General features: G+C 40.7%; 1 protein-coding gene across 2 annotated transcripts; it reads left to right on the top strand.

Moving 5' to 3' along the window:
- The first annotated feature begins 635 nt into the window (after positions 1–635).
- On the top strand, positions 636–10,582 carry LOC128454528 (nucleolar protein 9). 2 transcript variants are annotated; one of them, XM_053437945.1, is made up of 12 exons: positions 636–689; positions 1,189–1,490; positions 2,417–2,653; positions 2,757–2,963; positions 4,122–4,229; positions 6,627–6,768; positions 6,860–7,052; positions 7,874–8,014; positions 8,193–8,312; positions 8,428–8,640; positions 9,386–9,491; positions 9,593–10,582. In XM_053437945.1, the coding sequence occupies exons 2-12, from the start codon at positions 1,262–1,264 to the stop codon at positions 9,745–9,747; spliced, it is 1,851 nt and encodes a 616-aa protein (XP_053293920.1). In that variant the 5' UTR covers positions 636–689; positions 1,189–1,261; the 3' UTR covers positions 9,748–10,582. The 2 variants fall into 2 exon arrangements, with proteins under 2 accessions (XP_053293920.1, XP_053293922.1); XM_053437947.1 differs by having other exon boundaries at positions 656–702.
- Positions 10,583–16,180: the final 5,598 nt, after the last annotated feature.

Here is a 16,180-nt window from a genome sequence, read left to right as displayed (position 1 = left end):
GCCCCCTGGTGGCCATGACCACAGCTCATTGTTCACCTCATACTGCTGACTTGGTTAACAATCATGTCATTAATGTTAGTTAAGATATATAAATAAATAGATACGTAAATAGATAACACGGTTTATTTTCTCAGTAGTATTTTTCTTTGGGCTGTTTAGAGACTCCAGCTTTTCCGACAATAAGGAGACTTCAGCTGCATAAGCTGATCTCAGTAGCAATACAATTTTTTTTTTATATCTTGAGATAGATTTAGTCCTACTGCATTCAACCAAACTTATGAAGCAGATTCTATTTAATTAAGTTATACTGTCTTGGTCTGACATGTTGTCTTGTCTTGTCTCTGTCTGGTCAGAATAACAATAAGGTGAATGTGGAATTTTGTTGCTTTTTCAAGACTTAATTTATAAGAAATTCCTTAACATAATAAATATTAAACATTGTGAATAGAGTCATAATCAACTACATATATTTTTAGATTTAAAAATTAAGTTGAAAATAAAGAAAACTAAAAAAAATTAAATAAAAACATCGATTAAAAAAAACAAGAGGACTGTTTGTATTCAGTGTATATTTAGTTATATACATTTATAATATTCATATTTAGTGGTTGAAGAGGAGCGGGAGTCGCGGTCCTTCTACGTCATCACTCCGCGTCAGGAAACCACCATCAGCTCAACACATCTGACACGTGAGTCGAACTGGTTCGTGTTGACTGTTTGTATCGAGTCACATTTCACATGAATCTGGCTGATTGGGTCCTCGTACTCTTCTTTAACTATTTATCAAAACTGTCTGATAAATTCAGAGTTTACTACCGTTTAAGTTCTCGTGCAGAGCCTTAAGTAACGGCTGTCGGTCGAGTTTCAGCCAAACTCTTTACAGAACAAGTCAATTCAATTTTCATAAAACACACGTTATGATATCACCTAAGACATTTAAAGCTGGAGATCAAAACAAATAGATATACCTTGTTTACATTTAATTTCCTGCTTGCAACTGGTATCAGTCTTCGATCAAACCATGAAATTGAATACACCGATGTAAATATACGGGATACTTTCCTCTTAGTCCTAGTCTTAAGGGTTTCACATTTAACATTAACAAACCTAACTATCACTTATTCACTTGGTGAATCAGATGGATCTGAGCAATGTTCATTTAATAGAGTTTTTTGTTTCCTGTGACAGACACAAGATCAAACATCTCCTGTCTCAGACGTTGACCTGATTACCTTCAACTCATCACCGTGAGGCGAAAGCTATGTGGGATAAAGCAGAGGAAACAAACCCACAGGAAGGAGGAGGAAAGAAGAGGAAATACCCCGGTGGGGATGATGGGGAGGGAGAAGAGAGAAAGAAGTGGGGAGGTGAAGAAGGAGAGAGGAGTCAGAGAGACGGTGGCAGGAAGCGCCTGGACGCCATGAGTGTGGGATATTTCCGCCGAGTCGGAGAGAGACTCGCTGAAGGTTTTGAAGATAAAGAGGAGAGAGGTGAGAATAAGTGTTCTGATGATGTGAGCAACTGGAAGGTTGGAAAAGTGCAGAAGAAGAACACATGACATTACAGTAGTACACTTCCATATGAGAACACTATTAAGGCCCTTTTTAGACATGAATTCTGAAAAATGTCCGGAATATTAGGTTTAGACATTTCCTGAGTTTGCCTCTCACATATGAAGAATGCTGCTAAAACAGGAAAATAGGGGGGGGGGGGGGGGAGGGGGCGCTTGAGTACAGCATGCAGGAGGCCGAATATAACGTACAAATCACATGACTGTTTACATCACATCGACACCAGTGACGGCCCTTATCACCAAAAGCTCTCAGATGTCTTTCCAGATTAAATATTCTTCTGTGTCTTGTACGTGTATGACACCTCTTTTTTCCACTTTAGCCTTTGTTGCATGTCAATCTTTAAACCCCATTATAATTTCCAAGAACCCAAAGTGCATTAAGTCTTCAAATTGCTTGTTTTAACCAATAAACTGTCAGTATAAGCCTAAAGGCATTCAGTATAAAAAATTCAAACTTGCAGTCGGAGAATGAGCCATGTAGCATTTCTCTGAAAAATGTCTTCAATTATTTGAGGGTCTGGTTATTAAATCGACTAATCTCATTAGCTTCATTTCAAATGATATGTAGCCCCAGTTCTTACTGAACAGGAACAGCTTATTATGTCGATCTGTCTTTTGTTTGACCGGATAATCTGTCATTTAGCTCTCAGCTTTAAAAGTTCCAAATATGCTTTTAGAAAAGTGTTTAAAGAAATTTCATCCATGTTCACTGAAAGGTGTATCTTTCTCTTTGCATTGAGATCTTGAGATATTCATGACTTCAATGTTGCCCCCCCGCTCAGTCGTTATCATTATAGCTTTTCTCTGTTGACCCTGGTTCCTCTCTCACTGTCGCTCCCATAGCGATGTTTGTGGAGAATGTGCTCTCTGAAGTCAAAGGTAAAGCGATGTTGGTGGCGATGGACTGCACAGGAAGCATCACCCTGCAGCGGCTGCTCCCTCTGTCCAGCCCTGAGCAGGTGGGAGAGGTGCTGGCTGAACTGGGCGGAGAATCCGGCTCAGACATTGCGGTGGTTTCCTGCGATCGCTGCGGGGGCCACGTCGTGGAAAGTGCAGTCAGACAGATGTCCAGGTGGACGGGTAAGATTCCTCTCTCATCACTGTGCCAAATTCTTTTTAGTAAAATTATAAAGTCAAACAAAACACCTCAGCTTGTCTCTATCGATTGCTTCCATTTTTTTAGAGTCTTCACAGAAGGAGTCATCTGATCCCGCAGAAGGAGAAGAGGAGAGTTTTGAATTGCTGGAGGCGCAGGTGTTGTCTCTCAGTCAGGTGGTCAGAGACAACATTGAAGAGTTCATCCAACATGTCCATGGCTCACACGTGGTCCGCACACTTCTACACCTGTTGGCAGGCTGCCTCGGACCCCCCCGCACTGAATCCCGTCAAGGTACGCACACACACAGACACACACATTTAGTGCGTGGCTGACACTGATGTTCTTCAAACAATATCGTCAGAGCTCGACAGTGGAATAAGTACGTTAGTTCCTGCTTCTGTCTACTGCTTCAACCCTCACCTGAAGCCTGCAGATTATTTGTCGGTGTTGTGATCAATTCCAAGCAGAGAACCCCTGCTGTGTTGTGTATGTGTGAAACGAAAATTCCGGAGAAAGTTCAGACCCGATTCTGCAGAGTTTCTCTGCAGGACAAGTCTGAGAGACCAAATTAATTGCGGCCAATCCCTTTTGTGTCATTGAGCCATTTTGAGCTTAAGCAGGGACAAAAGTATTTATAAAGCAATGTTAAAAATGAAATTTCAATGGATCTGTAACTTCAAATTGTTTTGGAAATACAGTTCATAAGATATTTTTGGGGATATAAACAGGAATAATAATGTTTCTGAATTACTTTTAAAACTTCACTATGCTGAGCTTTACATAGTCTGCTTTGCAGATGATTTCTAATTGGATTGATCCAGGTTAATTCATGACTGATATAATAGTATCCCCAGAAAGTGTGCAGTTATTCAATCAGCCATCGTGTGGCAGCAGTGTCATGTACAACATCTCGCAGCTACAGGATATGGAGTTTCAGTTAATGTTCACATAAGAAATGAGTAAAGATTTCATCACAGCGATGTGAACTCGGTCAGATTGTTGGAACCAGACTGGTCTCCAGCTGCTGCTCCAACTGCTGCTTGTGTTGATCAAAAGGACAAATCGCTGAATAAAGAACTAAGCTGTATTCAGAGCTCTGGCTGTGGAAGTTTCACCTCATGTAGCATCTTCACCTCCCATCTCTCACTCCAAGCCTCCCCTTTTATTCAGTTTTCCAGTTTTTCTTCTTGAACATCTGTGACCCTGCGTTTCTGCTCCAGTCAACCCTCACCAGACAGAGAGACAACTGTCTGGATATAAAGGGCTTTTGCGTGTGGCTTTTTTCACTTCACTCTGCACCTTACTTTTCATTCCAGCATGACACGAAGAAAATAGAGCTTTTATTGTTGCCCGTTCTTTGAGGCTGCTCGCGTGTGTCAGGACATTTACACCCAGAGGCGTGTTTGATTTAATCTTGAATTCCTTTTTGATATCCTCATTTTTCTCCAGGTGCAAAAGGGCGCGGGGTCCCTCCTCCGCTGACAGACTTTGAGATTCCCACGTCATTTTGGTACGAACTGAAAAGCCTGACGGAGACCTTGTTGGACAACATTAATCGTGAGTCATCTTTCATCAAACCCCGACCCGACATGTATAATCACAAGCATTGTGGTATTGCACAAAAAAAAAGGCATGGGGCCAACCTCATCACACACATTTAGATTTTCCAAAAGATAACTTTTGATCTGGAATGATTGTTAAATATTTTTTAAACATGGAAATGAGAAAATTATGCACTTGGTGCGGTGGATATAAAGATATATATGGAACAAATATCAGTAAAGTTAACAATTTTCTTTTACATTTGTATTAAATGTGATTTTTAGAGTTGTATTTAGTATCTACATATTAAGGATTACATTTTATTTATCTATTTATCTCATAGTTTCTGCTCGACCACATATTTCACATAACAGGTGCTGTCAGAAGTGCTGTCTCCTTGTCCTCTGCTGAGCATATTTCTGGAATCAAAACAACAGTCTTTTAAATGCAAGTGAGGACTCACAGGAGAGTCAGTGGGGTAGAGCTGGAGGGCAGTAGTTTGTAATAGAAAGCTGCTTAGAATTCATACGATTAGTCCAACCATGAAGTTTTAATATCACAACAAAATGAAGTCAATAAATTCTCTCCCTGCTCATCTGTTCATTAAGGAACATAAAGAGAAAACAAGTCTGGATGACTGAGGAGAGACACAACATATGGTTCTTTCTGTTCTGTGTCAATATCCTCCATGCATCACTCAGGGCACTGATTGAACCTAGACTGTCACTCAGTCGAGCAAATACCTCCACCAAAGCCCAACAGTCCCCTCATGGAACCACATTTACATTCACTACATCTAGATTTTTATTTTGATCTGCACCAATTTAAACACTCCTATAATCAGTGCTCTAAACATGTCTGATTTTCTTTATAAAGATTCATTAATTATTCTCTAAGAAAAGTGTTGCAAAACATGGTTAAAGAAATATGTTCTTCCCTGACCCATAAAGCATCCTTCCACCAAATCTTATGATAATCCATCTAGCAGTTTTTTTGTAATCTTGCCAACTAACAAACAAACATAACCTCGGTACCTGAAGGCCTCGGTACCCTCTGTTGGATTTTGAACGTCAATAAATGACAGGGCTGGATCCCACCATCACACACTAAAGACAGCCTGCAGCAAAAAGAGAGAAGGGAGGGAGGAATAATTATTTATTACTACAATTATTTACATTATTATCTACGATTATTACAACGTTATGTAATTACGGTTCTATAGAGCTGAGCTTTAGATATATCTTAGGTCCATTCAAATGGGAAAGAAAAATTACCCATTTCATTTAACACTTGTCTGATCTACCCATCAAAGAAAATGATGCCGTTTGTACATTAAAAGACTCATCGTATGCCCATTTTACCTCAAGTTGATATGGTTCCTTGGGATCTTAATGAATTGTCTGTAACATACTTTTGTCAAAATACCACAAGGATAATTTAAAACAGCACCTTTTTACCCTGTCTAAAACAGCCCTCCTCAGATTGACCTGTTTTGAGTGCCCCACCCCCCTCTTACCCTCTTACCAAGGCCATGTAGCGAGGGTCGTATCCCATTCGACGTCATCTAGTGTATCTTTTCTGACATAGAGGAACCACTACAAATCGCGGGAGTTGTTTTTTTCCAGAGTTTTTGGGATGGTACACATGCCAAAAATTAACGTGTAGAAGCACTACAAAAGTGGAATTATCATAATATGTCCCCTTTAAAGTAATTAATGCTAATCAGGATATAGCATTATGTAAGTTATTGGATACACTAACTTCCATTGTTATAGCAGCCTTCTCCAGCATAATGGCTGAATCCATTCAGGAAGCATAGAAAGAATCCCGTTGAATAAATAAGTAAATAATTAATGACCAGACCATCAACAACCTGACAATTATTCCTAAATTCAAAAGACATTGACTCATGTCCCTGCATCTCTGCATCTCGAGCAGGTTTGGCTTCATACAGTCCTCAGCAGGGCTCAGTCAGTGGTTATATTGGATTGTATCAGCCGCTGCGTCCCTCCTGTGGGTATGTGCTGTAATTGATATAAACACTTGGATACTTGTTGGATACTTGGTGAGCCTTTCTATAACTGGAGGCTGTTTCTGACTCATCTTTAGCACTTGGTATTAATACACTGATAATCTGCATAAACTGCCAGTGTTCCTGTCTAAGTAGATTTAACCCTACCTGCAGTTTTCAAAACATTTTCTATCACTGCCAAGGTATCCCCATGTCACCACAACAGAATGAAGAACGACTAAAATATGTAAATATTCAAAACAACTCTTTTGCATATGAGCTTGTTAGACCTCAAGGATACACACACAGGATTTAAGTACAACAGTTTGCCACAGGGTAACTAAACAAAAGGCAGAAAGATTGACTACTTTTCTCTCTCTTCTCCTCTCTTTCCTGTCTAGTGAGCGTGACAGATGCTGTTGCCAGCGCAGTGTTCCAGACCATGTTGACTGTCTGTCACAGGAAAAGGCCCAAGCTCTGCAAACAGCTCCTCAAACAAATCATGGCGTACCTGACGAGTCGCAGTGCTGCCCCGGGACTGAGGTCAGTTCCGAATCCTACCTGACATTTATTGATTTTATAGATGATGTTATTTCCAGTGTAACATGGGGTATTGTTTTTCTTTTGGCTGTAGTCCACTTCTGGTCTTCCTGAAGGATCAGGCTTCGAGTCACCTCATTGAGACGATCATACAACTATCCCACAAGCCCCTTCTGCGTGACCTCTACAAGAACCATCTCAAGGGTCACATGGTCGACCTAGCCCTCCATCCCATCGCCAACTTTCCCATACAGCGTCTGACTGCAGCGTCCGCCAAATACAAGATGGTAGGTACTAACTGTCCAGCCCTCTGCGACATAGTCAGTGATACACTCTTATTTTGAACATGAACACAACAGACTTGTTGTGCAGTCTGCCCAACGACATCAATTGGAAGTCTGTAATAAATATCATAACAATATATCCTTATTATCTGGAAAGTCATAAAGGTCGTTTGTTTTAATTCGAGTAATGAGATGAAGAATTTCCTAAACCTTACATTTAGAAGAAGCTGCAGCATCCCTGATGTATCCAGACAAGTGGGGTGCTATGGGTCACAATGAGGTCAACAACATGCTCTCCTCTCTTTGTAATAAAATAGTTACTGGGCTGGAATTCATATTTTAGTCATAATCCCATTTTATCCATGTATGATTAAGGGATTACTATCTTTAAAAAATGTGCATTTAAATGGTAAATGGTCTTTTCTAGTCTTTATGACCACTCAAAGTGCTTTTAGAGTACAGTTTTGCCATTCATCTATTCACACACACATCCATACAATGCATCTAGCATCAGCTGTCAGGGGCAATTTGTGGTTCAGTATCTTGCCCAAGGACACTGGGATCAAACCGCTGACCCTCTGGTTAGTGGAACACCCACTCTCCCCCCTGAGCCACAGTATTTATGTGATGGAGCAAAGTAAGAATGCATGTGTACCTATGGTCACATTATGTGTCAAATATGTCGAGCATTAAATGACTTGTATGTTCATACTGTGTTTTTGTTTGTCAGCGTGCCTGTTGTGGAAAATCTGTAATAAATTGTAACTGAATATTGAACTCCAGGTGAAACTAAACTCTCTCTGTCCCATCTTCTGTCTCTGTAGTTCCTGAAGTTGTTCGATGAGCTGATCCAAGGTGTGGAGGCCGTCTTGGCCTCAGGTCACATGGGGGTGATTGTCCAGCTGGCGGAGAGCTGTGCAGAGAGCGAAGAGAAACAGGACGAGATGCTGCAGTGTCTCCTGCGTGTAAGCCCTAAAGAGTATATGTTATTGACTTTTAAAGGTCCACACGGGTGTCGAATCAATATAACAAAATCCTTGTTACTGTTTATTCCTCTTTTACGACCGAGATCAAAACTTGATAACACTATAAAACTACTAAATGTTTGATTTATGGATTAATCGGGATCCTGTTGACTCGCAGGCGTTCCACTGCGCTGAGCCCGGCTCGCGACAAGTCAGCTGCCTCCCCCTTTTCATGTCCCTGCTGACCTACGATGTGTACTACCACTCTGAAACAGCAGAGGGCGGCACATCAACAGAGGTGAGCAGCTGAGAGGAATCTAATCATTTATGAATGAATGCTACAGATTGTTGATGTTAAATACATGTTGCAGATGCTGGGAGGTGACTTTTTGGATTTCTTGATAATTTTCCAGGTCCCGCTGTCGTCCATCTGTTATCATGGCTCGCGGCTGGTCCAGGCACTGTCCAAGTTCAAGGAGCGCTCGGTCCTCCTCAGCAGCCTGCGCACCCTGAGCCCGGCTGACCTCCTGACGCTGGCCTCTGACCCTGCGGGCAGCCACGTCCTCCAGGCCCTCATCACCACATCCAGCGACAAAGGGAGGGGCAAGATCCTTAGGAGACTGGAGGTACGAGAACAAGGGTGCTAATGGAATATTCAAAACAGAAACGATTGGTCGAGGAGTTGATCTCTTTGGACCGTTGTTCAGACAAAACAAGCAATTTGGAGATGTTCCTCTGGACTTGAGGATATTGTGGTGGTCATTATCCTCTATTTAGCCTTTTTCATGACCTGCGGGTAAAGTCCAGAGAAATGTGAACACGCTGTGTGGTGAATTTCCACAAATTTTCTAAGGGCTTTATATTAGGGGACCAGGCTGAGAAAGTCCAAGGATACTGTGGAGCCTCTCACTCTGACATTTGCAATCACACATACAGCTCCTCCAGAGAAAAGAAAAGAGCTGTGGAGTTCAGTGCATGTCTGAATGCAGCTTTTCTGATATTGAATCTGGGAATAAATGTTTTTTTTATCCATTCATATATTTTGTCAGTTAAATCAGACATCTTTTTAGACATGGTTGCTTGACCATACTGTTGATAGTTTTGTATGACTGACTTTCACATTAGTAATTTATTAGTAATTCCAAACATGCCTTTAGAATACGCCCCCCAGAGGGTGTAAAATACGCCTTCTAATTAGAGGAAAGTTCCAGTCTCCTCTCTTCTGTGGACTTTTAAGTTACAGACTTTATCTATGTTAAAATTATGAAAATATCTCAGAAATAATTTGATATAGAGGGGAAAAGCAAAGGGTTTAACATTATGAAAGAGGCAGGACAAGAAGCTTATTCATCAAGCAATTTCTCCTCACAGGGTCTGCATGTTCAGATGGCGTGCTCCAGGCTGGGCAGTCGGGTTCTGGAAGCCATATGGAACAGTGCATCCGTGAATCAGAGGCAAAGCATCGCACAGGACCTAGGTAACGCAAACAAAGGCTTTCACTTACTTTTCTGTAGAATTTCACATTGTATCCAGTTCAAATGCAATCTTTTCCCTCCCCTATCGCTCCTTCTCTTCCAGTTCCAAGTGAAAACCAGCTGAGGTCGCATCAGTTCGCTCGTCACGTGTGGGCCAAATTCGCTCTCTCCCACTTTGTGCACAGACGAGCGCACTGGCAGGAAATACAGGCGGGCGAGTCCAAGAAGAGGAAACTTTTCAGCGACATTCTGGAATAGAAATTCTTAACAGCTTTCATTGTTATTTCCTACACATGTTCATAAAATAAAATAGCAAATTGTCTGTCTTTGTGTGGTCTCAGGTGAGTAAATACAGCCTCAGTCTTTAGCTCAAACCACTGTTGTGCCATTAGGTGCAAGAATCCGCATGGCCTGTAGGGGGTGCTAGTGGAGCATTCAATGTTTCCCTGAGGTCTGGGTTCGGTTCTGACATAAGCACTGGCTCCAATGTGTACACATACATTAAACTTGCAAAACTGTCAGAAACTCTGAGCCAAAGGAACACAGCTGAAACATCTTATCCTCTAGAGTCATGTTGTTTGTCATTGGCATTGCTGGGATGAGCATAATGGGAAAAACCCTTGAAGCTATAATTGATCCTTCAGTTGCTCTGAATGTCGTGTTTCTTCAATGGAAACAAAAAACAAGTCCCTGCTGTGATAAAATCCAAATAAAGTATTTTGTCCCAGGCCTGATGGAGACACATTAGCACAGATCATTGATTATGAATTAATTTGGAGGAAGAGAGAACTTTATCCTGACAGGTGCTTGTCACACAGAGCCAAGAAGTAACGTTCCAGCATGTGTTACTGGTTCTGGAACAACAAGAAAGATCCCCTTAACCCCATGTAGTAAATACTTTGGCAATATATTTAGTTTGATTTAAACACATGGTCGGCTAACTCTTCCATAATGTACAGATTCAGACAAACGGGTCAAATCGTTTCAACCCTGATTTTTGAAGCAAAACAGCGAGGATCAGCATGATGGACTGCAACATAGAAACCTCAAAGCGCTATAAGTCAGTCGTGTAATAAATTAAATCTTTATGAAAGTGTTGTGTGGAGGTGTGGATACAAAACACAGTTGTCTACTCTATAGTAATTATATTCTAATTGTATGTTTTTTGGTATATAAACATATTTTTTTCAATGTAGTACAATACATTAGAGTGCAGATGTCACAAAGCTCCCATAACACATACATCAGTGCAACCACAGAAGTCTACTTGGCATTGCTTTGCATCAGTGAAGCGTCTCCATTTTCAGTCAGAATGTAAAGTGATGAGAGCCTCCCATCACTAAAGCATGACTGCACCTAGAGAGCAATTTGCCGCTTGCCACTGAAGAGTATAGAAAAGATCAGTTCACCAACATCATTTAAAAAAAAAAATGCCATAGATATGTCAGATATCTATGGCATCTAACTGTCGTATGCAGGGCTGTGATCCCCTGACGGCTCTGCCAGCTGTGTGTGAGTGTGTGTGATAGAGAAAGTGCTGCACATAGATGCACTGTGTGAATTTGTGATTGGCAAAAAATGTAGTGCAAAGCACTCTGAGTTCTCATCAAGACTAGAAAAGCTGCATTTACCATTTTTACCATATGCAACCATTGGAATACACCTGAGTTGAATACAATTTAATTTGTGTTGCTGAAAGCTTCGAAAAATCACAACTGGGGGAAAAAACACAAAAGTAAATTGTCCAGAAACCGATGATGAAGACTTGAGAGGGAGAATCCTGTTTTGTTTTTCAGACATCCTGACCTTTCCACTTGCAGAATATAAAGTCAAATTGTCAACTATGCACAGTTATATTATAGATGGATGGATATTTCACTCATGGTCCAATTAAGATGAAACATCTTTTTACTATGGGTCCACTAAAAGACGCTGTCGCCACTTCAGCCAATGAATCCTCTAAATCTACCATATTTGATTTCTGCTGCACATATTCACAAATCACTATTTACCATTGGCTTACTAATGTGTAGAAGGTTTGATATCCTCTGTCCCTAACCTTGGACAAGTCAGCAAACATTTGAAATAAACTTCATATAATTTGAATGGATAATTCACCCAAAAAATGAAACTTCACTCATCCTCACCCCTATGCTATGATCGAGGGTGTGGTGAAGTGTTTGAGTCCACTAAACACTGAGGAGTTTCAGGGGTAAAGTAGCAAGAGCAGTGTGGAGGCATTTTGTGTTTTTAATCCTGTTGTTTTTACATTTGAAGAAGTGGTCACCTTCAATTGTATTGGATTTTGCTGCAATGCTGCTTAGCCCTGAAACCCCAAAAGTGTTTTGTGGACTCAAACACTTCACCCACCCCTCCATAGGCATACTGAAACTGAAATTGTTCCCAACTCTTGGAATAAAAGTCTGAATAATAATTCTCGAAGCTAGAGGCAATTATAAGCAGCTACTCGTTATGTTTACCCTTATCAATGCTGCTAAAACCTTTATGTTGATGATGTTCTCCTTTACACTTGACATCTATTGCACTTCTGTGCGTCCTGGGAGAGGGATCCCTCCCATGTGGCTCTCTCTGAGGTTTCTACGTTCTTTTTACCCTGTTAAAAGTTTTTTTTAGTAATTTTTCCTTACTCTTGTTGAGGGTTAAGGACAGAGGATGTCACACCATGTTAAAGCCCTATGAGACGAATTGTGATTTGTGAATATGGGCTTTGCAAATAAAATTTGATTGACGATTGATACTTGGAGGTATCACTTTGACTTATTTAGTCAATCCTGATCTACTGTGTTACTAAAACTAGAAACAAACTTTGCTAAAATGAGTAATATAAGCATGGGGTTGGAGGAAGCTTGAGAGTTTCTTCAGTGTAGGTAAAAGAGATCAAATATACTGTGTGTGATAATGCTGTGATGCCCTGGAGTTAAGTTGATTAGCCTTTAAGACAGAAAGTAGTGGGAAACAGCTGATCCGGCTCAAATGAAACATCCAGCAGCTCATCCGAACCTCTGGGTTTAACACCTGTCATTTTTTAATTCACACACACCAGAGTAAAAGCGATGATGCTGTTGTATAGTGTTAAGGTGACGAACCACATCCTGGCTGAGACAATAACCATGTGTTACCTGGGATATAGGTGTCATTGACTGTTGCTAGGCAACATCACTGTGAACTCTGAAATCACACCTTTATTCACTGATTCACCGCTTCCTGATTTACACACACACACACACACACACACACACACACTAATTTATAGTATAGAAAATAGTAAATTCAGATTTGGTGACTCATAAATGATTATCTATTTGTTTATTGTCTGGCAAATTTGGGATGTGTATTTTCTGCATTTATATGATTTATTGCATGTAGTGTACACTGCAGGGATTTTTGCATGAATTATCTATTCATAATTTTTTTGCATATGATTTTTAAAGAGAAAATAATTCATACTGTGATTCAGCCTGTAAATGTCGTCCATAAAACAACAAACTGCAAGTTATTTTGGACAAAGCCTCACAAATCACTGCTCATGGGAAAGAAAAACTACATTGATTTTCAATTCACTTTCTGAACACACAAGACAAAAAGTAGATTTTTGAGTTGCTGCTAAGTGACTTTTGTTACAATTGTATAAAACCATATTTCCTATGTCCCTATACTTTCTGCCTCGGTGATAAGCTAAGCTAACGTCTCCAGCTTCATATTCATCAGACAGATGCGAGAGTTTGAACCTTTCATTGAACCTCTCATCTAACTCTCTGCAAGAAATCAATCAATTTGACCTTTTTCATAAAAAGCGCTTATCGGAAAATAACAAAATGATCTACCTTGTACCCATGTACACTAATGACCGTTGAGGCATCTAGTCTTTCCATATTTGCTTCGCTTTCACCGTTTGACCTGCTACTAATCCACATTACTGGAAACCCTGCACGAGGCATTCAGACAATAATGAAGCTGATTGGTGCCCTCTTTTTCAACCCACTGTTACAATGATGGTGTCACTGCGAGCCTCTTGCTCTGACAACCCTTTTTTAATTGCATGTGCTTCATTCTGAGTGTGATTTTCGAGTGAGGACGGCCGGGCTCGCCCTCGCTTCCTTTTGTTGTTCTTTTATTTCAGCTCCGTGCACAGATAATCAGCTCGGTGCAAATCAGAGGAACAATGACCTTTGGAGTGCTACGAGCCACTGGTCCTTGAAAGGAAATCACATGGATTCTCCGGGGATTTCAGCAACACTTCCTTCAATGCCACTCAATATCTGGCCAGACTAGTTAATGGACGTCACTGCAGTTTCCGCATGCCTCGCTCTATCCCCAGTTCCACTTATTTCCAGTATTACCTCCTCGCTAACGTGTCTACACCCACACCTCGGGTTAATGAGCATCATTCGTTAGGCACAGCTCTCACTGAAAATAGTCTTCCTTTGGAGCGAAGTGAGGAGTTAGTTCGACAGGCTTTCACAGGCACACAGCAGGTGGGTCTTCTTGTCTGTCTCTGTCACTATTGAGAAGGATTCTTCCGCCCAAGAAACCCCCAGAATGAGTCAGCGACAGGAAGAAACTGAGAGGGAGGATCTCTGTCACGATTTGAAAGAGCGATCGGGTGTGACAATAAGGAAATTGTATGATATTTTCCTTGTATCCCCTTTCTGTTTCCCGTGGGCTTCTGTGTAGCTGTCAAACGTATGCTATTATCTGACAGTTATCTGACCTGCGGAGTGTGATAATGTCCCCTTTTTGTGGCAGTTGAAATGCTGCGAGACGTATTGTATAAAATCCAAACTGACTCGGTTTGATGGGTTCACTGTCCCTCTGTGCTTATCACCAGCTGTCACGGATTCAGCTACTGGGGTAAGAAAAGGTAAAAACAACGAAAAGCTCCTCTTTCCGAAAAATCAACATAAATATAGGACACATGAGATGCCAAAGGACTCTAGGACTCATCGTCTCCTTGACAACAGTCTCCAAGCAACCATTACTCCTCAAAGCATCTCTCCAACCCTGTCTCCCTCTGACTCTCTCTCTCTCTCTCTCTCCTCAGCCCCTCTGTCTCTTTGCCAATTTGTCTTCCTCTCAAGAGTCCTCCAGACAGTCCCTGTACCAGTATCAGGACCTGAAAACTGCAGCCATCTCATGTGATAGCACGTGATTGGCTGTCGTCACTTCACTACACCTGCCAAAACTAGGGTGGAGCAGAAAGGCGTTGGTGGTGAGGGGCTGTTATTTGCAGTTATTTAGTTAATTGCAGAATAATTTCATTAAGAGTCATTAGTTGTGGTATCTTCTTTGGAAGGTTTGCAAATAATCAACATAATACAAAAATAAGTAATGGGTAATTTGCATACATTCTCTCCCACCCTCCCTGCCTCTCTCCCAACCCCTAACAGCAGCAGAGGAGGGAAGAAACTCGAAACAATGCAATAATATAAGGCAAACATATAACACACAGAGGCTAATGGTGAGTTAGTATCACGTGTCACTTAAAGGACCTTTGGTAAGATCAGTTCAAATAGAATTTCAACATGTCGGATTAAGATAGATGACAGTGCTGCAAAAAAAAGAAGCTAATAAATGTAAAATAGAATATTAGGGAAGACAAAACCCCAAGAGACAATAAAGCATAATGTGCAAGTGTGTGTATAGGAAACATGCCTGAAGTTATCCCCATCTTCGGCAATAAGTCTAAAGGCTTTTACATGCAGACAGGAATACCATGTTATTTCAAAGTTTCTCAGGAAGCCTTTCAGAGAAAATCTACTCATCTCTAACAATACTAATAACAAAGAGATGTTTTTTAATTGAAAATACTTTCATGGTACAGCGTGTTTAAATAAATCTAGTTTTTTTTTAACTTACCTGTTGAGTGATGAAGTCTCCCTAATCTGGTAACTTTCAACTACTTCAACAGCAAAATCAAATTCACTGATTTGTGAATGATGACACGTTTGCCTTTCTTAGCGTTCTAGCGTCACCTATGTTAGATTTGTAATTGTACTTCCGTGTTGTCACAGCAACTCACCTGTGTGGAATGAGCCGCTATGACTACACTAAAGTACATGTACAGATTTAACACGCATCTCAGGGATGTGATTGGAGGGCAGTTTGCATTGCAGGCAGACACAGACCTTAAATCCATGATGCTATGATGCATATCTCCACTTGTGGCTAAAACCAAAGTCTGTAAATGCATTCTGTAGCTATGTCTGAAAAGTCCATTCATCCCCATGCACTATATATAGCTTGACTAGATATATATAGCTGGTAGGCAGCGCAACGAATGCAAATAAGACGCATCGACATAACATGTGGCGTCATTACGTAGCGACTTTTAGCTACATTTCAGAAAGCCAATAGCTTCTTCGGGGGAGTTTTTTTTTGGCAACACTGGCTGTAACACCTGAACTAACTCATGAGTTAGCAAGCAAGCAGGTAAGATAAACGTTTAGCTGGTAGCAATAAAGTGCCTTGGTTTATAGTAATAAACAGTTGAGATTTAGTAAATGATAATCAAAGTAGTTCATGTAATAGCTAAATGATTGAAATAATGCAGTTAGCTTAAAGGAGCCAAACGGATAAATGGTTGAAGTAAATGGACTTATAGTTCAAAAAGGAAGCTTAGTCCTGCATAATGGTTTAGTTTGTGATATTCCAAGTTGTGCAAATGTTACAA

This window comes from Pleuronectes platessa, chromosome 13, assembly GCF_947347685.1.
Source record: "Pleuronectes platessa chromosome 13, fPlePla1.1, whole genome shotgun sequence".
Lineage (NCBI taxonomy): Eukaryota > Metazoa > Chordata > Actinopteri > Pleuronectiformes > Pleuronectidae > Pleuronectes > Pleuronectes platessa.
Note: the sequence above shows the minus strand (reverse complement) of the source record. Positions and strands in the feature narration are given on the sequence as shown.